The following is a 22,092-nucleotide window of genomic DNA, read 5'->3' as shown; positions in this document are numbered from 1 at the left end:
TTTCAATAAACTTCCGGTAGGAGAAGTCGAAAACACCACGACAAACTCGTAAGCGAACTCGTCTCACTTCGCGGCTCTCTCGAACAGCATACCTTGGCTGTGATGCTCTCCATGTCGTCGTAGCCGACCCACTGGCGTTCCTGGAACGCGTACGGTGCCATGAAGAACGGGTCCTTCACCACCGTCCACTTCCCACGGATGAAGCTTTCGCAGATCTGTGAACGACGAGTTCTCGAGTTAGAGTCGCGCTAGTGGCGAGGCAGGGTCGCCGTTGAAATTTCATGTTTCATTTTCTTTTACACGTTTATTATGATACAGAAATTGAAAAATAAAACAGAACTTGGTGCTCTTGAAGGAGAAAAGGATTTTTTTTATTCTTTTATTGGGAGAAGGAAAAGGAGGAAGTCGCTGTTGGCCCGAGCGCCTCGTTTTAAGAAATTTTAAGAACGAGAAAGGTATATATTTCAGTTCGTCATCATTCAGAAGAGCAGTGCGACACGGGTCAACAAGACAATGCGCACAGCCAGGCATAACAAGACCCCAGCCCGCAGCCTCTCAGCGATCCATCGCACGATTGAGTACCTTAGATTATGCTCATAGCATTACTGTTTTCCGCTGTCTTTACTGCAGCCGCTTCCCCTCAACAGTGCATGCGTGGTAATCCCTGTACATACGCAATACGTAGGTGGCAGCCTGTATTGTTAACGGTAACGGTGTAGAGCAACTATAGAATATACTGTACTAAAACACGTCGCTAATTACGTGACCTCACCTCGTTGTACCCGAGCGATCCAGGCTCCCGTGTGTAAGGTCCCGCGCGGCCCTTCTGTGGCGCCTCGTCACCGGGATTGTGGTTCTCGGCACGGCGAAGGGTGAACGACCGGCCATACAGGCCCATACCCAGCACCAGCTTGTCGCGGGGCGCGCCCTTCTGGATCCAGTAGTTCACCGAGAAGTTCTGCGGTGCGGGAAAACACAGCGTCGATAACAATCTCTCTCTCGCTCTCTTAACCTCTCTCCTTGTTTTTTTTTTATCTCTCGCTATTTTTACAACAAGAATGATCCGCCGCTGTGAAGGAACACAAATGAAAATTAATGAGTTCAGTAAAATCGTAAGATTCAATAACAACAAGACAAGGGATCGGGTGGCGGTTTGGTATGGCACAGAACGACGCAAACTCTTGGGGCGACTCATCTGGAATTCCAGCACCAGCTCTACGTGACGTCACAAATTGCAGCAGCGTTTCGGCGAGTATAGCTAATCGTTTTATAATACTAATAAATTGCGTTCAAATTGAGGATAAGCAAAGCTCTACGGGAACACCAAAATTTTTTTAATGCGAAGTTTGCAATGTCTCGATATGTAGGTGGGGCGAAATCCAAATAAAAACCTTGCCTTCGTTTTCTCTGCGTAAGTTATATGAGAGTAAGTTGCTTTTCCCTCCTGATTCAATAATATCCCTCAGTGTTTAAGGAAGGACTGAAGGTAAACTAAACTGCTAAGGAACAGAAAAGTCGGGAAAAACCCTTGCCTAGTCCTTTTAGACCGTCTATAACACACTAAAAATAATGAATGGAAAGCATAGACGTTCGATGGCCCTGGATCTTCATTCTGCAGCTCAGCCACTTTTAAATTGCAACTTATGTAACGGCCCGAAAAAATAAGGAAGGGACGACTATAGAGACCGAGTTTTGAAAAGAGCGCTCTTTTCAGCCGGTCTCTATCGTCGTCGCTTCCTTATTATTTATTTATTTCGCGCCGTTACATAAGTTGCAATCCCACCAAGCAACCGTTCCACTTTTAAATGCTTCTGGAGAGCGCTGTGCGCGTGGTCCCGCGAAAGTGCACGAGCGCTAGTGGAACATGATTCTCACCACGTTGAGTATGTGGTCCTCGGGCTTCTCCTCAGGCCTGGAGTACAACGGTGCGTGGTGACCCACCTTGGTCTCCCAGCCACCGTGGTAGTCGTACGCCATCACGTTGATGAAGTCCAGGTACCTGGGGCGTAGAGAGCGAAACACTTCGTCGCATGCCGTGCGAAATGCGTCTTTATGTGGCGTGCGCTCAGCAAATACGCGTCATTTTTGAGGCCGTGTGCTTCGCCACCCGTACGCAGTCCTTCTAATTGTGCTGCATTAGCAGCACTCTATACGTATACGTTGCATGCCAGAGAACATATCGTTCCATGTCTATGACTCTCTGTTTTATTGAGAGAGAGAAGAAAAAAAAAACTTAACGCGCTCTTAATTGTACAACGGAGATGAGTCTTTATATGTTCCCATGTGAGAGCAAATGTAAATGTAATGTATGGAACAGATAAATGACTGTAACAGGACGGGAAACGCAGTCGAAGGTAGCAGAGAATGAGGTGCAGGGATAAGATTGTTTGGGGATATAGATAGTGTTTGGTTGATGCAGCGCACGGGTAACTAGAGACGACTATACGACAGGTTTTGGTCATGCAGTGCATTTGTTTAACCTGATGATGTAGGTATAAAATGTAAAAGCACGCTTTGAGCCTGCATCGCGTGCTTGTAAAGCTTTTGAGCACTTTACAGGAAAATATATTTTAATAAGCCGAACTAAGTGCACCGGACAGGCTATTTCGAGCTGCCCTTTGATTATTTTTTTGTTGACCACTATGTTAACCGGGCAATGCGAGAAGTCTTTCTAGAACTCCCTTTGCGAGTAACGAAAGGATCAGAATGATGACATTTGTTGCAAAAAATTTGACTACAGTTCAGATGAACATGTGTGAACGGTGGAGCGATTACGGTTAGTGTGGCGGTTATGTGCGAAATGTCTTATATATAGAGAGACCCACTTGGACACTTGAGGGATATCGTATGCAGGATCCATGAAGTGCTTCCCTGCGGAGACGGCAGCGGTCAGCAACAGACCGTACGGCTTGAACTCCTGGCTGAGCTCCTGCCGCAGAAACAAAATTGCTCTTCTGAATGTATAATAACAACAACAAAAAACGCTTCAAACATGCTAGGAATAGAAATCGTCATTTCATATTGCGATTGACCTTTCTACTTGAAATGCACGTGTATACTGCGTTCGTATAACGCAGTGCAGTTGAGCATATATACTGCCAAAGCATGACAAAAATTTCTGAAGGCAGCGAAGTAAAAATAAGATACATTAATCGGCATCGTATTATTCGCGGCAAACGGCACTAGCAGTTATGTGACATGAGCCGAACATTCCATATTTAACTGAAAGTTACTGATTAATAACTTAATCGGCCAGATGCGGCGCATGTCTCAATTACGGAATCGATACCAGTCAGCGCTGCCAGCCATGTAAGTGAATAAATAAATACTACGCCTTCAATACAGGTGGCATCCACAAAGCTTTTCTTCCATAAGTGCTGCTTTCCATCGGCCGGCCACTTTCGTTAATAATATCTCCATCATCGGGATCGTCTGACATGTGCTCTTGCGAACAGTTTCTGTAGCTCAAGGACATTTCTTGTGAACACAGGCCATGTTCTGTATCATTACAAATTCTCGGGTGAAACGCTAATTTTATAAGGTCAAATCAGCATGCGAAAAAAAAAAGAATAAAGAAAGAAAAGCCACCATGACCCCATCGCGTCTTGCACAAGTGTTACAAAAGTTCTTGCTGCCAAAGTGCCCAAGCCCGTACTCAATAATTAATTAATTATGGGGTTTTACGTGCCAAAACCACTTTCTGATTAGGGGCACGCCGTAGTGGAGGACTCCGGAAATTTCGACCACCTGGGGTTCTTTAACGTGCATCTAAATCTAAGTATACGGGCGTTTTCGCATTTCGCCCCCATCGAAATGCGGCCGCCGTGGCCGGGATTCGATCCCGCGACCTCGTGCTCAGAACACCATAGCCACTGAGCAACCACGGCGGGTAAGCCCGTACTCACAAAAATGTCGTTACGCTAGAACTGTCTGTAAATAACAGATCGTGATGTTGGACATATTATTAGCGGAGTCGAATAACACGAACGAAAAATTTGTGCATTTGGTCATAGGGCGCTATGACTTAAAGAGAGAGAGAGAAAAAAAAATGCAGAGAAAGGCAGGGAGGTTAACCAGAGGTAGTTCCGGTTGGCTACCCTGCACAGGGGAAGGGTTAAGGCGGATAAAAAGAGAAATAGAGTGGAAGGGGGAGATAGAAAGAAAGGGAGACAAGCACGAACAAAGCGCGTACACTACAGAGCGGTAGGGGGCGGTATTCTTAGAGTCTGTCGGGAAGCCCCATAGACCGCAAGAACCTTAATAGCGCGAGTAAGGCCTTCAACGCGGATGTTCTTTCGTAGCATTGGCCTAAAGCTTTTAGTTCTGAAAGTGGACGATTGTCCAACTGGTCCAGTACTCTGTACATCACTTGTCTCTCAGCACTGTATCGCGGGCAGACACAGATAATAAGTGCGAGCGTCTCGTCGATGTTACATGTGTCGCACGTGGGGCTGTTGGCCATTCCTATGATATAAAGCTATTCCAAACTTTTCTATTCCAATTCTGCAATCAGCCCTCCGAGATTGGTCAAAAACTTTTTGGGCCACCCCCGTGCACTTCCCCTGTCTGTCACGCGATGTCACGTAAACTGCGATAGCTCCTCATCTGATATGACGTGTACACACTGATTATGCATGATTGGACTGAACAAAGAAAAATAGTTCTTTCTGATTCGACGCCTTTTCGCCATTACCTCTCTGCTATTGGTCAAAAGTTTTCAGGCTGCACCCACCTCACCTGCCTGTCACGCGGCGTCACAAAACCGCAAAAACTCACCGCGTCAAAGGTGGCGTGAACGCGTTAAAGATGCATTAATATACCGAACAAAACTGAATTTTTTTCTGTATAGCTGCAGGCTGTCCCGTTCGGAAAGGAATAAAAGATGGCTGTCGCCGATCGCTCAGGCATTGGCTACTCGCACCTGCCGGAGAACTTGGGTTTATTTGCGTATAATAAATCTTACCTCCCCCTCCCTCTCTCCCCAGCGTAGGGTAGCAAACCGGATCTTTTTCTTTGGTTAACCTCCCTGCCTTTCCCCTTTCCTCTGTCTCTCTCTCTCTTGCGTGGCCGTGTAACGTTTTTGAGCACTTTCGGCACGTTTACGACCTCGCTCTGCCAACTGTTCTTTGCTGAGGATCCGTTTTAACGTCATTCTAAACCTTCCTTTGCACGCCGCCGCTATTTTTGACCAGCCATCGCAAGCTAAGTAAGGGAAAACGGACCAATCGCAGATGCCGACACCGCCCTCTTCATCCGCTTGTCTATATTCAGTGCGTTGACTCGGCCCCATCGGAACCCTTTCCACTAGAGCGTGCTCCTTGCCTCCTGGCAGCCAATTACAAACGAAAAACCGCTCAATGTAGGCAATATTATTCATTTTGAAAGCAAAGAAAAGTCACCTCCTATGAACTATAGAGCGCGATTGATTGGGCTGTTCAGGCAACGCCGCGGGTCACCGCCTGATGCTTGCGTCGGCGGTTACGCAAGTTTGACGTCATCAGATTGGAATAAAAACATATTGGAATAGTTTTACGTTATAGGGCCCCTAGTCTGTGTATAGGTGTATACCACTCCCACATTATTTTGGGCCGTTTGCGCCCAGACGCCATACCTTATCAGCGATTGGGTGCGATATTGGAGTAGCTGGTGTATAAGGAAAGGGATGCGGCGAGGATGTTTGTGGCCAGGCGACGCATGCGCGATGCACGCCGCTTGTTTCACGTGACCGCGCTACTCTTTGACGAGGCCCGCAACCCCGTGCGCGTGCGCGTGTACTGACCCTGAGGAGCGCGACGAAGTTGACCTTGTCCTCCGGCTTCCCGCCCCTGGCGGCCGGGTACTCCCAGTCCATGTCGAGGCCGTCGAAGTTGTACTTCTTGCAGAAGTCCACCACGCTCTCTGCGAACACCTTGCGCGCCGCCGGTTGCTGGGCCATGGCCGAGTACTTGACCGAGCCCTCGTTCCAGCCGCCGATGGCGATGAGGGCCTTCAGCTTCGGATTTTGCTTCTTCAGCGCCGTGAACCGCTTGAAGGCGCCTGCACGCATGCGCGACGGTCGATGACATAAGAACAGGAAACGGGTCTGCGTGATATGTAAAGTGCTTGCGTGTCTGCTCAAATAAGGACGATAATTTACTGTGATGTATACTACTTTAAGAAGAACTTATAAGGAATCTTCTTCAAAAAAGAAAGTTAATTTCTTTCAATTTTGCTACGAAAAGATGCATCATTTGATCACTAAACCACGTTCTCGAAATGACATGCCGAAACGAGCATAGGAGTGCATGGTTCAGAAAAGGCGCCCCAATAAAAAAGAAAAAACGTCCGCCTATAAAAATCGCCATGGCTTCATGGCGATTTCACACACATCTTCCTTCAAAAGAGCTAGAAACTTGCGAAAAGCTGCTTTACGCTTTTATAAGTGAGGATGCGGCTTGATAAATGATTTTAGTTTTGTGCAGAGTTTTTGAATATTCGACACTGCTGGCCCTGTTGACCGTTGCCCGCAGCGCGCTTATTGTATATCAGCGATTTTGTTTAGCGCACTACCAATTACCTCATTTTTGAAAACTAAGAGTTCTGCTATATTACATTCCATAAACAAGGATGCATCGTTTATCTTTAAACCTGGGAAAAGAAAAGAAAAGTGCATATTCGGCGGATACTGGTATGTGCTATACCACGTCAACAACGTGGTCAGCCAACACTCTAAAAGTGATAAGCTACACTAATGCGACGAAGCGTTTGATAAAAAAAAGGAAAGAAAGAAACAAAATGGGTAAGATAGGCTGGAAATTATGTTCCTGGAGTATTTTTGGCTCTATGGTTTACAATTTAACGCTGAAACGCCATGCATTTCTGAAAAATGCTGTTTTTGCGCACAAACGGGGCATTATCTCTGGAACTAATAAACCTTTCGCTGTGAAATTTTCCCTAAACTGTGATAATGTGCTTGATGCATTAATAATAATAAATCAGTTGTGTTACCCCAGGAAGTGTTTTTTTTTTCGTAAAGAATTTCTTTCGGCAAAATTCACTCCTATGGGGATGACAATGCGTAAAAATAAATTTTGAAGCAAATGTGGATGTAAATGTCATTATTTTAAGTCAGTCAAAAGCACATAAGGTGAAAAATATTTGAAAAGAGTTTCATTGTTATAACGTCATTATTTATTCTTTAATAGTCCCTTGACCAAAGTGCAAACACAGATATATAAAAGCTTATAATTCCAACACACCTCAATATTTTAAAATAAACTCGGTACGGCTAATAGCGAATGCTATTGCTAAGCTCCTGCGAATTTTAAACATTTTTTCTTTCAAAGAAAGTTGGAACAATTAGTAAACTATTTAATGTGTGCCTCCCTCCGTTTTGTGCAAAGTAATATAAAAAAGAGTTTTGCGCAAAACAGTATAAAGTGAAAGCTGGGGTCGCCGTTACTTTTATCTTAAAAAAAAAAGGCCTGAAAGAAAGTTCCACGAAAGGCACCTAGCCATGAAGTAAACGAAAGTTAGTCGAACTTCACGTCATGAATGTTTTGCATACGTGAAAGTCACTGAATTTGCCTACAGCCGTGAGATAATCTGCCATATTATACAGATCATATCCCGCGTGTTAAGAGCATAAATATGCTAATGTGTAAACTTCGATCATGGCATGCAGCAAAATTCCTTCCACTTTGAAGTGAAATATAGTAACAAATGTGTGCGTATTTACAGTCAGCGGAGTTGAGTTGCAAAATGTTGCACGTGGTGGCGTGAAGGAACTTGGTTTTCTCGCAGCTCCCGCTTGCTTAGAGAACTAAAACTATTGCAGTCGTCGGTACATGCCGTATTGCATGCGGTCGGTCTAGGACGACAGAAACTTCATCTAGTTGGTAAGGGTCCGTGGCAGAAAAAAATGTTCGTCGCTTTTATGTAGGGTCGACAGGCCGTTGAATCAATCCGAGGTTAATTGAGCATAAGAGATCGTTAACCAGAGGAACACTGTGTAACCTTTCATTAGACTGTCGCGATTGTAAATATACGCTCCAAAATTTTGGGGCAGCATAGTTTTATCTAGAAAGATAAGAACGAAGAAGCGCGCCTTGTTGTTGAGTTTTGCCATAATCCATAACATTGGAAGCGCGTGCGTTAGCCAGCCTTCGATTATCCTAGATAAAGAAGAACTATCGTGCCTAAACAGTTATATTTCCCGTGGTATACCACGCGTGTCCCCGATTGAGGGTTAACGCTGCCACTCCCGAGCTTGCGCAGATGAGTTCGACGGGTGGCGATGCCATTCCTGAGCATGCGCAGATGCATCTTGTGTCTACTTTCATTTCCGCCATCTCTGTGACCCTTCAGTTGACAGACGGCGTTTGCCTTGTGCGTTTCCCTCTTCTTGTGCCCGTGTTGCCTGACGATTGTTTCTTCTTTGGCGCGAATGGCAGGGTACGTACCCCGCCATAGCGCGAGGATAACTGGCCGGGATAATGTAACGATTCTATTCTAATTATTTTCCTTTTCGCGTTTCATCAGTGGTTCGAGCGGCGTTCCACCCCTCGTTATCATCGGAATCCGCCTGTCGTGAACGGTGCATGATAAGGGAGGAATATAATGGAACGAAAGAAATCCTTATGTATATACCAGCCCCAATTTTATGGAGTCGCCGTTTCTTTCGCACACAGATTCATAACTTCAATTGTTGATATGCTTTTTTTTCTGTCTAGAGCACCATCCAGAATGTGTATCGCACGGCCAGTCATTTCCCAACGTGACTCAAATAAGAAAGCAACCTGTTCCGACACGGTTCCCGCTTATTTAATTGGATATTTCCCGCAGCAAATGAAACGGTGGCTTGTAATGCACACTGTGCACGCTTTCACAAAGCCATGTTGTAAGGTCGCTCTGATTGTTCGTGTTCTTAAGTGTCACGAATCGGCCACGTGCTGTGTGTATAGAGAGGGGGTTCACTCCCCCCCCCCCCCCCCATGTCATCGGGGCCACCGTTTCTGTATTATGTGGGGTCACGGACCGCGCGGTGTTGGATGACGCGTCGCGGCAGGCGCCAGGCGGGCGAGTGCCGATTCCGGAAAGTCGGTATTGTGCGCAGGGCGTTGGCAGTCTGCCGACGGTCACACGAGCCGCACCGACCTGCCTTGAAAGGGACAGCTGTACACGGTATCGTGGGCCTGGCGCCCGAGTGCCTGACTAATTGGAGGCGCCGGCGAGGTTAAGAAGGGCTTAGCAAACTTGACCCCGTGCCGCATATACGGAGAAGGAATCTATGCTTCTACGCGTCCGGAACGAAATCGCCAGCCGTGTTGTTGGGTGCGACTGCCTGTGGGGTGTCGAAGGTCAGCTTACAGTGCACGCTGTAGGGGTGCGGTGTACACGTGAAGAGTGCATTCGGACGGCGGCGTCTTGTAAACACGCACTCGGAGAACTTTGTCTTGTAGACAATAAGTTTGAAGGACAAGGAGGGCCATCCGTCTCCCACACGGCCAAACTTTGAGTACAGCGGCACTACGTGGTGTCGATGCCCCTGCTTCCGAGACATTTGCGGCCTAGACGCCGTTGGGATTTGAGGCGGTCTAGCGATAACTTGTTCGGGCCTGGCGTGTTTTGCTGAGCCCGTCACTAACTACGTAGAAACGAGAGGGCAACGGAGTTTTGAGGAAAAAGGAAAAGAGCTTTGTTTTCCAATATGTTTATTTTTAAGAGTAAGCCCATCCCTCTGGGTTGTGGCTTAACCAACGGTTGACTCTGATTGGCAACTGAACCTGTGGGACGGGCCAACGGCCCTACCGCCTTTTTTTTTTCTTTGTATATTTGGGCTATAAAAATCGGGACGACATGCTGTCCCTCAGACTTGGCTGAAATCAGGACTGCTGATAGATCAGTGAGCCTCCGTACTATGTACGTTAAAACGAGTCTGGGCTCTAACAGTCATTGAGACAGTCGATGAGTGATACTTTGTTTCTCAATTGTTCTTGTTTGTAATGTATTTGTTTTACCTGCCATGTATATAGAAAAGTTCAACTATAAATATTTCTTGTACATCTGACCTCATCGCTTCCTGCCTGCGTTTGATCAACAACTGCCGATCATCGTCCGAGAAGCTTCAAGTTCCAACGGTGAAGCGAGGACAGAGAACGAACGAAACCTTACTCATGTCTTCTACATTCGAGGCGGCACGGAGAGATGTCCAGAATCCGCCGTGGTTGCTTAGTGGCATTGGAGTTGCGCTGCTGTAAGCAAGAGGTCGCGGGAACAAACCCCGGATGTGGCGGCCGCATTTCGATGGAGGCGAAATTAAAAAAGAAAGAAAAAAGGAAGAAAGAAAAAAGACGCCCGTCTACCGTGCATTGAGTGCACGATAAAGAACCCCATGTTGTAGAAATTAATCAGGAGTCCCCCACTACGCCGTGCCTCATAATCACATCGCGGTTCTGGCGCGCAAAACCACAAACATTAATTAATCAATTGACTAAGAGATGTCCATGACGATGATCAGCATCTTAACCATCTCCGTCACAAACGTCAAGTAGCGTTAGTATACAGCAAGCGGCATAATTCAGCAGAATGCATTTGAGAGCTTCTCATCCGACCTGCTCTCGTGGAATTTTATCAGGCAGTAGAATTTAACGAGCACGGTAGAAAAAGTAATGTATTTACAAAACGGCAGAGAGAGAGCTGAGCGGCCAGAATGAAAAAAACGGTATAAAGAAATATGTAAATTGAGAAACTTGGCGGAGAGTACTCGCGATATAGCGTACGGAAACTAAACTAGGTATGCACCGTCGGGATTGTTTGGCCCAGAAATGGCCGCTTACTACAGACCTATACTACTACCTACACCTGGAGCGTGTTCGTTACATAAAGTGGACATCCGCTACAGTGCTTTGTCCTGCTGGCATCGCTGGCATCAAAGATTGTTCAACTGAGCGTGTCATGTCGTCACATGTCGTTAATCCTTAACGGCGTACCATCATTATCAAAATAGTAAAAATAAAGAAAAGATTCGCGGCTACACGAACAGAGCTGGCCAGAAGAGCGCCACATATATAATTAACTATAAACACAAAACTGGTATAGATAACAAGAACCGTATAGAAAACGAGACTAGGTCCGCTTTTGCTGGCGTAATTGCCTTCTTACGCGGCATCTAATAACTCGTTACACGTGCTATTCCCTCTTTCCCGTCCCCCAGAGTAGGGTAGCCAACCAGACGCATTTCTGGTTAACATCCCTGTCTTGTCTCTTTATTTCCTCCTTCTCCTCCTCCCGTTACACGTGGCTACCTCGAACAGCAAATGATTCTGCACCAGTCGTCGACCTATTGTTCCCGAGCAGGCTGAGCTAGCTCTCCAGCTGAACGTGGATTCCTAAATGCGAATAGACGAGGGGCACCGCGTCAACTAAATCTCTCTCATCGAAGCGCACAGCATTCGAGACGATCAGCGTGGCTGCGTCCATCACTGGCGTGTTGGCAAATTCATTCCGAACAGGCCTATATAGAGGCGCGTTTACCCGACCTTGACAAGCTCGCGACGGAAGACAGGTATGCTCCGCCCAGATACGACGTTCCTAGAGCGCTTGTACGTGCGCTTGTACGCTCTTCTCGCTTCACGCACCTTTGCCGTAATTATCCGCGAGGTCGTTCCAGGAATCCAGGCTGCGGATCTTGTGGTCGCTGCCCAGGCCCGCGAAACCGTACACGATGTGGGTGCAGATGAACGGGTCGATGTCCTCCACGTTGAACTTGCCGGCGCCCGGCCGGTACACGGCCCACGAGCCGTAGTAGCACACCACCTTGTAGTTGTGCGAGTCTGCGTGAGAAGCGCAGGCGGCGTCCGCCTTTGTGAGCGAGCGTTGAGTGGGGGGCGCGCATGCTTTAGAGGCAGCAAGTGTTTGCACATCGGTCGTCCGGATACAACTCAATGACAATGAAAAATCTCAAGAGCCTTGTTCTTTAAAAGACTGGGCCTCCTGGTCGAGAATCAAGTCGACAGCTTGTCGGAGCAAACTTCTCGAACGGAAGTGTGAAGAAGGACTTACCTCGGAGCTTCAAAGGCAGTCGGCCGTGAGACGTGCCTACTGAATGTAAACATGCAAGCGTGTAAACGTTGCGATCAGTATGACCTGAACTTCATATTCTTTTATGCCTTTGCGCCAGTCTGGGAAGCGTCGCAGTCGAATGACTCAATGTATTGTCGAAAAAAATAAATAAATGAAAGAGAAGCTAACAGTTTAGTTTCAAAGCCATATGCAGTGCGTCAATCATCATCCCTCCTACAGAACGTATGCATATACAAACACGAAGTCTGAGAGACCTTCCAGACTTTCTTTTTCTTATGCACCAGCAGCAGTGCTTTGTTACGTAGGGCAGATTTACGTCAGTAAGCCTGTATAATGGCACAAAAGATAAGTAATACGCGCGTAGACTGCACTGGACAATGGATCGCCATTCGCATGCCACTGAGACCGCCAGACCGTCTTCCTGCACAGAGCCCGCCTTGAACCACGACTATGACTCGACTCGATATTTCCTAAACAAAGGGGGCGCTGAGAATTTGTTTTGTGAGAGCAACCGCTGCACCAATATGCAACTTCATTTCTGAGAGTTCTATAGTTCCCCGAAACGGGTGTGCGTTTACACCAGCTCAGTCCGAGCAGAGTAAATGTAAATGAGATCACTCACAAGTACAGTTAAACATGGGACAAGCTACTTTTTTGGCGAGCTGCGCAGCAGATCCAAGGCATTTTACAGCTGAACTAAGACTTCTTAAAACTCACAAATCTGGTTCATTCGCACGCATGCGCCCACCATCGCTTCCGAATTACAAAACAGGGGGCCGATATTACACGACTTCTAGCTCGTGAGTGTTGTTTGCTCTTGGCCGGCCGCCTTCGATAATGCAACGTTACGATTGGCTGGCACATACTCTTACGAACAGTTCTACGGCGTAAGTGGGCTCTGAGTCACAGCAAGCTCATACGCTAGAATTGTTCGTAAGAGAAAATTTCGGCCAATCCGGATGCTGGACATATTATAAGCGAAGGCGACTGGCCAGTGGCAGAGCTCACTTACCAACTAAGAGGCCGTATTCTCAAAAAAGTCCTTACGCTAGAGTTGTTCGCGAACTCGATCGACCAATGTCAAACAGCCCTTACGAACGAAAAGCTTTGTGAATTCAACCCCAGGGCCCTGTATTGCACGTAAAAGCTCTTACGCTGGAGTTGTTCGTAAGAGCAAATTCCAACCAATCCTGATCATGGACATCATTTTTATTTTATTTTTTATTTTATTTGAAATTACTGTCAGTATATCACTGGAATTTTATAGGGGTGCGAGTAAATATATCAATCAATATATACAAAAAGTGCTGCTATCCATGTAAGATACGCACAATGAATAGAAAATGCAGACAAAGAATTAGATAAAGGAATACGCACGCAAGCAATCACGAGAACAAAGCAAAACATGCATGACGTATGCTAGTGCTAAACAGCTTTTTCCACGTACTTCAGCAAAGATTTCTAACGTGGGCTGAGCAACAGTAAATTTAACTAAAGAATACATTATCTTGCTGCTTGTGGGGAAAAACAAAAGCTATATACAGGTCATTAGTAAACAAAATTTGTAAAAGAATTGTTAGCAAACGTGGCCGGACAGTGGCAAATAACATTTACGAACGACAGGTTTTGCGGATTCGGCTCCTAACGGCGCGATTTCACAACAAAGTATTTACGCTAAAATTGTTCCTGGGTAAATTTTTTCAGCTATATTCCTGATGCTGGACATATTATTGGCGAAAGTAGTCGGTCAATGGCAAACAGCTCTTACGAACGATAAGCTTTGTGAATTCGGCCTTGGTTCCCAGTGCCCACATTCACAAAAGAAGTTATTACGCTAAAGCTCTTCACAAAAGCAAGTGCCAGCCAATCTTGACATTGAACAAATTGGCGAAGAAGGTCGGCCACTGACTAACACCTCTTACGAACGAAAAGCCTTCTGAATTCAGCTTCAGGGGCCAAATTTCGCGACATTCGCAAATCTTCTCGTTCGTAAGGACTTGCGGCCTTCGCAAAGCGTCTTGTTGATAATTGAGATCTTTGCCATGGGCCGGCCCCCTTCGCAAATATTATGTTCTCCATCAGGATCGGCTGGAATTTGTTCTTACGAACAATTCTGACGTAAAAGCTTTTCTTTTCTTTTCTTTTTTTGTGCGCGTGAATGCTAGTCCAGATATTTACTCTATCCCGTGCTCGTCACATTGTAATGCTAGAAGCAAGACGAGTAGCAATGGACGCATGCTTTTAGTGACCCGAAAAAACACTGATAGCGTGTGCTCACCTGCGTAGCGCGGTCTATGGGCGTACGAGTATCCCATGATAGGAGTCGCCAGTGCCGGTGCCGCCATCAGCACCAGCAGCGCGGCTAACAGCAGGCCGGGCAGCATCTCGGGCTGACTTGAATTCCTGCAGTGGAGACGAGAGCACCCGGAGATCAGCGCGGGGAGCACCAATGGAGAGGTCTCCGAGTTCCGGCGCGGCGCGCGGTTTTCGCGCGGTTTCCACGGCGGGAAGCTCACGTCAGCGCGTACGGAAAGCGAGGACGACACAGATTCGCAGCGACCCCCTCGTATTCGCATGAATACGCCCGTCGTTGCGCCATCACGCCCGTCTGCGTACACGCTTGAGTGGCTTCCCTTCAAGCATCTCCAACGCGCCGAGTCTTCTTGTTCCTTCCATTTGTCATATTTCCTCCTTTCTTTCTGTCTTTATTTGTCACTTCCTCGAGGTCTGTTTATCGCGTATAGGGGGCGAATGTATCCGCGTGAGGCGGCATTAATAGCTGCTCCCGTTGCCTCTGCATCCTCTGCCCTGTATTACACTGACAACGCTGGCCTTGCCTATACTCCAGGGGGCCGGATACCCTCTATCTCTCAGTAAGTGGAAATTATCCGCTCACCTATTTTCTCAGATGAAACAAACAGCTCGAGTAGAGCCAAAAGGAGAAGAATATGAAATTAGGCATGCCTAGTAACCCAGTAGACTATAGACACCTCGCATGCGGTCTACATGTTACCGCGGTGTAAGGACAAGTTTTTTAGCCAGGCAGGAGTAGCGGCTGTCGCTAGAATCTTAATGCAGAGGCTGTTCGCACCGGCACAACAGTATATATAGCGGAACAATACGTGTACTTAATAAGTAACTGAGTAAGTGGCCGAGTAAGTGGCAAGCAAACCTTTGCTCTTGCAGCTGTCGCGAAGGATTGCACTTAATTACGCAGTATTACGCCGCTCCAATCTTTGCCCTTTCCTTTTTTTTTTCCCAGTCCGCATTGATGAGTCGACTGGAAGTGCCTACCACCAAGGCTGGCAACCGGACCCGTGACCGTGACTTTTTTCCTTAACAGCTTTCTAATGATCCGCGTGCTTCATGACCTCAATTGGTATACCGGCTCTGTAACGTTCCTCCGGAATTGCGAGAGACCGTAGCCCCCAAATTGCCTCTTGCGAACACTTACCTCGTTCGAAAGCTTTGCTCTGCGGTCTTTCTACACCAGCAGCAGCGGCGTCGTGAACAGCGCCGTTCAGAACTTAATCCAAGTGCGAAGTCGACTAGTAGGGGAGCCCCTAAAGCACCTGTACGGATACAACAGGAACTACTGAGGAGGCCTGTTCAGAGAACGTCCACTGCGCAAGACTGGGACGAAGACCGCCTCGAGCACCGTTTCGGTGGGCGGGCTGCGGGCTTTGGTGGTATACAGTCACCCGCTGCCTGTGACAAGAACGCGTGTTGAAGACGGTTGGTGCGTAAGTTCACATTTATAGCGCACTTCAAGCCCGTCTCCCTCTCCCGATGCAAACACTGCGCCTGCAGCCTCTTACGTGTCGCGCTCTCTGCGGAGGGCGCCGAAAGGGTTGCGGACCTGTTTACCGCACGACAAGACAGAAAGCTACGCGCCCTTCCTCACCGCTTTGCGGGCTTGTAAGCCGTTACCCCCTTATGACTCGCAGGAGGAGTGGCCGCCGACATTGGGGCAAGCGCTTATCCGGTCAGACAACCGAGACATCGCGGCCTACCTCATACGCACGCACGCACGCGCTCGCGTGCACGCGGGGAAGCTACAGCGAGCGCGGTTGTGGGGAAGACACGGCGGGAAGAACAAAACAGGGTACACAGAAACGAAAACAAGACTCGAGAAAAAAGGACGAGGGAACAAATGCAGCCAAACACTCCGCCGCAGTGCGGCCCCAGTACCGCCTGTGTATATACGTACACATATATTTGCGCGCAGGAGTTGTAATGGGCCCGCCCCACAGACTCGGGAGTGTGTATGCCCTCGTCGACCGAGGGATCCACTCGACAGGCTAAAAGAAAGAAAGAAAGAAAGAAAGAAAGAAAGAAAGAAAGAAAGAAAGAAAGAAAGAAATAGAACTAAATGTCGGCGAGGAGGTGCGTTTGGAGCGTCCGTTTCCTGAACGCGGCTGCCAGAACCGGAAGGATATATATACGATCCTTGTCAAGCCCGGCTTCGTTTACTGCTGGGGAAACACTAACGAGCTAATGGAGGTACAGATCGGTTGATCTGCAAGAGACTCCTGTTTTATTATTGCTCTCTTTTTAACCGTGAGTTGCATCGTGTGGTCAAGCGCAGTGCGGTGCGTTCCAGCAACTATCAGCAACATCCTCTGTTTTTGTCTTCCGCCCCTAAAGGACTTGTCGCTCGCTCGGTAATAAAATTTACAGATGCTGTAACTTCGCCCACGACCTGAAGATGCTTTATGGTACAGGGCCTGTTCCAGTACTTTCATGGTCAATAGCACACTGAAGAGAAATATTAAGTTCACCTAGATGCGATCGATTACGCTCCTGTAATAGCAAATAGGTCAATCTTGCCTCGCGGCGCCTGCTGCGGTGTTTTCATGGTTAATAGGACACTGAACAGAAATATTAAGTTAATATAGATCGATAGATTACGCTTATGTAATTGCAAACAGGTCAGTCTTACGTCTAGAGGATATAGAGATGAAGAGGAAGGAAATGCAAGGAGGCTAACCAAGGTCGTTTCCGGTTGGCTACCCTAAATGTTGAATTCATATAGGAGGTGTGTCTTACCAGTGGTGTGTACGGGGCAGAAACCTGGAGCCTTGCGAAAAGGGTTCTACTTAAATTGAGGACGACGCAACGAGCTATGGAACGAAGAATGATGGGTGTAACGTTAAGGGATAAGAAAAGAGCAGATTGGGTGAGGGAACAAACGCGAGTTAATGACATCTTAGTTGAAATTAAGAAAAAGAAATAGGCATGGGCAGGACATGTAATGAGGAGGGAAGATAACCGATCGCCATTAAGGGTTACGGACTGGATTCCAAGGGAAGGGAAGTGTAGCAGGGGGCGGCAGGAAGTTAGGTGGGTGGATGAGATTAAGAAGTTTGCAGGAACAACATGGCCACAATTAGTACATGACCGGGGTAGTTGGAAACGTATGGGAGAGGCCTTTGCCCTACAGTGGGCGTAACCAGGCTGATTATTATTATTATTATTATTATTATTATTATTATTATTATTATTATCCTAAATTTTTGGGAAAAGAAATATTTCCTTGATCGGAGAGAGAGAGAAACGAAAGAAAGGTATGGGAGCTTAACCAGAAAAAAGTGCGGTTTGCTACCCTGCACAAGGCAAAATGAATGTAAAGAGATAGGACGCGAAAAAATTTTATAGGATGGCGCATAAAGTTCTGAGGTGGCACATGTCAGTATCACAGCCTTTATATCCCAGAATAATTAAACCAGGAATGAGGCAAAAGTAACTGGCGGGTGAGGCCTGAAATTTCCGCTCAACTCCCCGCGACATCATACTCTGCTTGCTTGGCGCTAATTGACCCCAGGAAACCCAACTTATCGTTTTTGATACGTTGAATTTGATGTCTAAAAGGTCTGATTTAAGCGCTGGAAACCTAATGCAGGTTCCATTCTGGCGTTTTTTATATGCCAGAGGGAGTTTTCAATTGTGGATAGTTCGGCAAAACACTTACCGATTGATTAATTACCTTACCAGTTAATTTTAGATTATTTATCATTTCACTGTTTTCTTCGTGCCAATATAATCTCCATGGCCAGAAATAACTGTGAACAAATTGTTTTAATTTTATCTTATCTGAAATGGTGTTTCGGCTATGCCGGTTAATTACCTTATATATATATATATATATATATATATATATATATATATATATATATATATATATATATATATATATATATATATATATATATATATATATATATATATATATATATATATATATATATATATATATATATATCAACATCGTCGCTGCTGTTGCCCTCTAAAACCAAGAAATGAATTCGTTGCCTTTATCTATATTCATTTAGTAATAAACCATATTCTGCCAAACGCACGTAAAACGGTTTTGAAAAGACGACCTCCCAATCTAAAAGTCTATAGTTTTTCTCTTCACTGTCCCTTCAAGCCATCGGGGCGATCAGTAACACAAAACGGTGGGCTAGTTGCATCGCCATAACTGCCGTACTTCTACGACCGTGAAATGCCACGGTACTGTGTGTGCTAGGATTGCGTTAGCATTGCACAGATCATTCGACGGGTCCAAAGTTGAAGGCGTCGATGCGTTATAAGACGGGGAACTATAAGGCGTGGGTTTGCCGGTCCTGATTCTTGTGCATGTGGTGGTGGACACGGGCCTCTCTATTTAGGTTTGTAACGTTGACCGATCTTGGACGCAGTTTCAGTTTCAGTTTATTGATGCGATTGAAATGCTCTACAGAAAAAGCCGTCTAATCAAAGGCGATGCATGGTGGGCCAGTACTGATAATGCAAAACATGCGTGTTCGCAAGGGTTTTAATGCGAATCGCATTCTTGACATTGTCGGGCCAGTCTTCTTTCCGGCTGTGTAGCTATACAGATATTAAACCAAAAATTTGACCCGATCTCGAAGATAGTGTAATCTAAAAATGTGCGTCGATCCCGAAGTTAGTACATTCTTAGATAGGTGGACCGATGCATAATGATAGTGCATTATAAAAATGTAGGCCGTTCGCGTGGTTATGCTCCACTGGGTGTGTGCCGCTGTTCAATGAACCTCTTTGACGCCTTCCCTCTGTCCTCGTCCGCTGGCGGCAAACTTGTTATCCGAGCTAATTCCGTCCCAATTCAGGTGCCACAGCATTATGCAGATCAAAACTGCCTTCGGCGACGTCTGGTTGAGAGCGACGGGTTACCCGCCGTGGTTGCTCAGAGGCTATATGGTGTTAGGCTGCTGAGCACGAGGTCGCGGGATCGAATCCCGGCCACGGCGGCCGCATTTCGATGGGGGCGAAATGCGAAAACACCCGTGTACTTAGATTTAGGTGCACGTTAAAGAACCCCAGGTGGTCGAAATTTCCGGAGTCCCCCACTACGGCGTGCCTCATAATCAGAAAGTGGTTTTGGCACGTAAAACCCCATAATTGTAATTGTATTGAGAGCGACGGCGTGTGGAAGAAAGAGCAGTGGCTGTCTTTTGAAATGCTCTCCAACACACTGCTCCGTATGGAGCTGGTTCTACCAAAACAATATCAATAAATAATCATCGAAAGATAGGACGCCATGAACAATGCTATCGCTTTGTGCACTCGCTCAGGGCCGGTGCAACGTGACAATTAATTTATTCTAACATTTTTTTTCTTTCTCACCATCCCCCGCTCTCGACCCACTTATCACGAGGCGCTGACGCCATGGAAATTAAATTAAGTGGTTTTATGAGCAAAAAACAAGATCTCATTGTGCGATTATCTTATATGATTATGGTTTTCGCATTTTGCCCTCATCGAAATGCGGTCGCCGCGCACGCACGCACGCACGCACGCACACACACAACACACACACACACACGCACACGCACACGCACCCACACACACACACACACACACACACACACCATATTTGTTCACTGTATTGATCATATATTGTTGACATTTATGCCTTATCATCCGTTTGAAATCCGGTGGTGTTACGGATGCGAAGAATTTCTGTGAAATATATCCTTCTGTGAAAAATATCACGTTGTAACGAAGGCTCAGTATGGCTTTCAAAGTTAGCACTACTACACCAGAAAGACCATATACTGCAAAATTTTGAAAGGAAGCAACTGACAATAGGCATATTTATAGACTTTACTCAGGCCTTCGATCATATTAACCATAATCTATTATTAACAAAGCTTGATACGTATGGTGCAGGGGCCTCCCACTGCAGTTAATTAAGTCATATTTAGAAAAAAGACGGCAATATGTGCACATAATCGTTTTCTGGAGAAATAAAAACAGGAGTCCCACAAGGAAGCATTCTTGGACCGCTGCTTTTTAACTTATATGTAAACGATATTGTTCTGATCTATCCCAAGGCAAAATTTATCATATATGCAGACGATACTAGTGTGTTTATTTCATCGGCATCCTATACTAGTTTAATAAACAGCGCAAACGAGTTTCTCCAGAACATATCCTCATGGTCCATAGAAAATTATCTAAAATTAAATTCAAATAAGACCAAAGCCGTAATCTTTTATGCGAAAGGCACAAAGATTCCACAAAGCCACACTTTAGAGATGAACAATGGGAGCATAGAAATAGTAAATGAAATGAAAGTATTAGGTACATACTTCTCTAGTACGCTAAACTGGGATCGACAAGTAGACTCTGTAGTACAAAAGCTTAGCCGTATCACAGGAATGCTAAATAAGAATAGATATCGTCTACCAACATCCGTAAAAATATTAATTTACCACTCACTATTTGCATCACACATTAATTATACACACCGTGTGTGGGGCACAACAACTGAAACTAACCTCAGGAAAATACACTTACTACAGAAAAAGATCGTACGTATCATTGCAAACGTGCCATATCACAGTCACAGTGAGCACCTCTTCAAACAATACAACATACCTACAATCTACTCTCTATACAACCGCTCTCTCCTTCGTATATGGCACTCAAACTCAAACTCTGAAAACAGCGTATCTAATGAAATTGCTTGTCTGCAAAGAAATACAACTACCTATATCACCCGTCACGGAGAATATTGGTCTATACCCCCCTCAAGAACCAACTACGGTTTCCAAATGACGAAAAATAAATTACCCAGACTGCTTAATTCATTACATGACGCTGGCATTGACATCATTAACATAACACGTTCAGAACTGTCGTTACTTATCAGAACCTTCTCCTAAATAATGAATCAAGCGTAATTTCTTTTTCACTTGTATTCACATGTGTGTCTTGTTAAATGTTTGTAATGACATAATTTTTGCTTGTCCTTTTCTTTCTCTTAATTATTACAATATTAATCGACCATCGTATCTCTTCACCTTTAATTATGCATCGTCAAGTGTACGCGATTTTCACTTTTATTCACGTATTGCCAAGTGTATGTAATGTGGTGGTTCGTACTATCTGCATTGCTTTTATTTGCCCTTATCTCATTTCTTTGTTTCTTTTTGTTTGTTCCGTTATAGAAAATTCTCTTGAATTGATTGATGATTGTAATTAATATTTATATGTAATGTTCTTTGCGTACGGTCGATTGCGCTACTCACTGCCACCATGTAACACGGGGGCTAAGGGCACCTCAAGCTGCCTCATTGCAGCTTTTATCTTAGCCCCCGTCATTGTATTTTAGCAATGGAAACAAATAAAGAAAGAAAGAAAGATACGTAATATGGGCATAGGAGCGCAAGCGACGGAAGGTTCATGGTGGGAATGAGGGATTAGGTGCCCTTTCCTTTCTGAAGAAAACAAGTGATTCCATTTAATATGCGACTTTTCGATCTTTGGACACCCTCGAAAACAAAAAAACAAAAAAAAAAAACGCCAGAGCAGCCTTGATGCCGTCTGCTGGGACTCACCAAGCACAGACAGCTACAAGACATTTGTTTCGTGGTGACATCGGGCGCACGAGAGTGGATGCATAAACGTTACGTGGGCTTTGCCGAATCGCCAGATTTCAAGCAAGGCGGTTTAGCTGCGGCGGACAATCTTTGCAGCGTTCGTGTACATGCAGCCTGT

At 45.8% G+C, this 22,092-nt stretch overlaps 2 protein-coding genes across 2 annotated transcripts in view; one reads left to right on the top strand and one right to left on the bottom strand.

Annotated features, from left to right (window-relative positions):
* LOC126541611 (uncharacterized) overlaps positions 1-22,092 on the top strand; it is a 113,404-nt gene that overhangs the window by 14,175 nt on the left and 77,137 nt on the right. The gene's annotated exons all lie outside the window — the stretch shown is intronic.
* LOC126541609 (chitinase-3-like protein 1) overlaps positions 1-22,092 on the bottom strand; it is a 29,035-nt gene that overhangs the window by 4,588 nt on the left and 2,355 nt on the right. The window contains exons 2-8 of the mRNA XM_050188454.3: positions 14,342-14,466; positions 11,619-11,813; positions 5,780-6,036; positions 2,826-2,929; positions 1,876-1,999; positions 773-958; positions 93-215 (exon numbers count right to left, since the gene is read on the bottom strand). Coding sequence (XP_050044411.2) covers positions 93-215; positions 773-958; positions 1,876-1,999; positions 2,826-2,929; positions 5,780-6,036; positions 11,619-11,813; positions 14,342-14,447 — 1,095 coding nt within the window. The 5' untranslated portion in view covers positions 14,448-14,466. The remainder of the gene's footprint in view (positions 1-92; positions 216-772; positions 959-1,875; positions 2,000-2,825; positions 2,930-5,779; positions 6,037-11,618; positions 11,814-14,341; positions 14,467-22,092) is intronic.

This window comes from Dermacentor andersoni, chromosome 2, assembly GCF_023375885.2.
Source record: "Dermacentor andersoni chromosome 2, qqDerAnde1_hic_scaffold, whole genome shotgun sequence".
Taxonomy (NCBI): domain Eukaryota; kingdom Metazoa; phylum Arthropoda; class Arachnida; order Ixodida; family Ixodidae; genus Dermacentor; species Dermacentor andersoni.
Note: the sequence above shows the minus strand (reverse complement) of the source record. Positions and strands in the feature narration are given on the sequence as shown.